Raw genomic sequence first — 1,077 nt, 5'->3', positions numbered from 1 at the left:
GAGGGTTTTATTTTGGCAAACCTAGAGACTCCCTAGCCCTAATCCTTTTTCTTCTGTTCTGTTTCATAGATGAAGAGGAGGAAAGTTCAGAAACCAAAGACCAGATAGGAAGACATCGCCTTGCTCTTCCTTCAGATAGGCTTGTAGACCAGAGTTCCAACAACCAGACCTTTGGGGCTGAGATATTTCCCCTCCTGACTCTTCCCTGTATAGGAAACTGAGACACTTGGCTTTGTGCTTAGGGAGTTAAGCCTGTGGCTATAGAAGAAGCTCTGTTGAGGCTGTGACCCTTAGTGAAGCAGCAGCAGCCTTATAGCTCTGAACATGTCCCAAGAAGGGCTTTGTTTTTTTTGTTTTATTTTGCTTTGTTTTAAAGAAATAGAGTTTTTTTTTGTTTTGTTTTTGTTTTTAATCCAAAATGTGTTTATTGGGATGGTTTCCCATTCATCTTGATTCCAGGGGCTTTTAGTGCTGCTTCCGTCTGAAAGAGCACCCTTCTGTAAGCCTTGCTTTTCCTCCTGTAGGCTGGCAGAGGACGGTAGAGCAGCCAACACACAAAACTACTGTTTGTGCATGGCTAAAGACGGTGGTGATTTTATAGCATCCTGGGCATTTCACATCCATGAAATAGGAATTGGGGCTCTGCACCAGGCGCTTCTTCTTGTGTTTCCTCTTCTCCTCTTCTGGAGAGGGATGAAGGAGATCCTTTGCGAGAGGCATGTTCTCGTGGGGAGGTCGTCACCGTCGGAAAGGCTAGAGTTATTTTTTTAATACAGTTAGTAACTTTAAAAAATTTTTTTAATTTATTTTTGGCTGTGTTGGGTCTTCATTGCTGCGTGTGGGCTTTCTCTAGTTGCAGCAAGTGGGGGCTACTCTTGGTTGTGGTGCACCAGCTTCTCATTGCAGTGGCTTCTCTTGTTCTGGCACACGGGCTCTAGGTGCCCAGGCTTCAATAGTTGTGGCTTGTGGGCTCTAGAGCTCAGGCTCAGTAGTTGTGGCGCATGGGTTTAGTTGCTCCATGGCATGTGGGATCTTCCTAAACCAGGGCTCGAACCCGTGTTCCCTGCATTGGCAGGC

General features: G+C 45.9%; 1 protein-coding gene across 1 annotated transcript; it reads right to left on the bottom strand.

Moving 5' to 3' along the window:
• Positions 1 to 394: 394 nt before the first annotated feature.
• Positions 395 to 741, bottom strand: LOC307056670 (small ribosomal subunit protein eS27). Its single transcript, XM_079709509.1, has one exon. The coding sequence runs from the start codon at positions 718 to 720 to the stop codon at positions 466 to 468; it is 255 nt and encodes an 84-aa protein (XP_079565635.1). The 5' UTR covers positions 721 to 741; the 3' UTR covers positions 395 to 465.
• Positions 742 to 1,077: the final 336 nt, after the last annotated feature.

The sequence above is a fragment of the Hyperoodon ampullatus genome (genome assembly GCF_949752795.1).
Source record: "Hyperoodon ampullatus genome assembly, chromosome: 7".
Taxonomy (NCBI): domain Eukaryota; kingdom Metazoa; phylum Chordata; class Mammalia; order Artiodactyla; family Ziphiidae; genus Hyperoodon; species Hyperoodon ampullatus.
The sequence above is the reverse complement of the archived record's forward strand: the minus strand, read 5'-3'. Positions and strand labels throughout refer to the sequence as shown.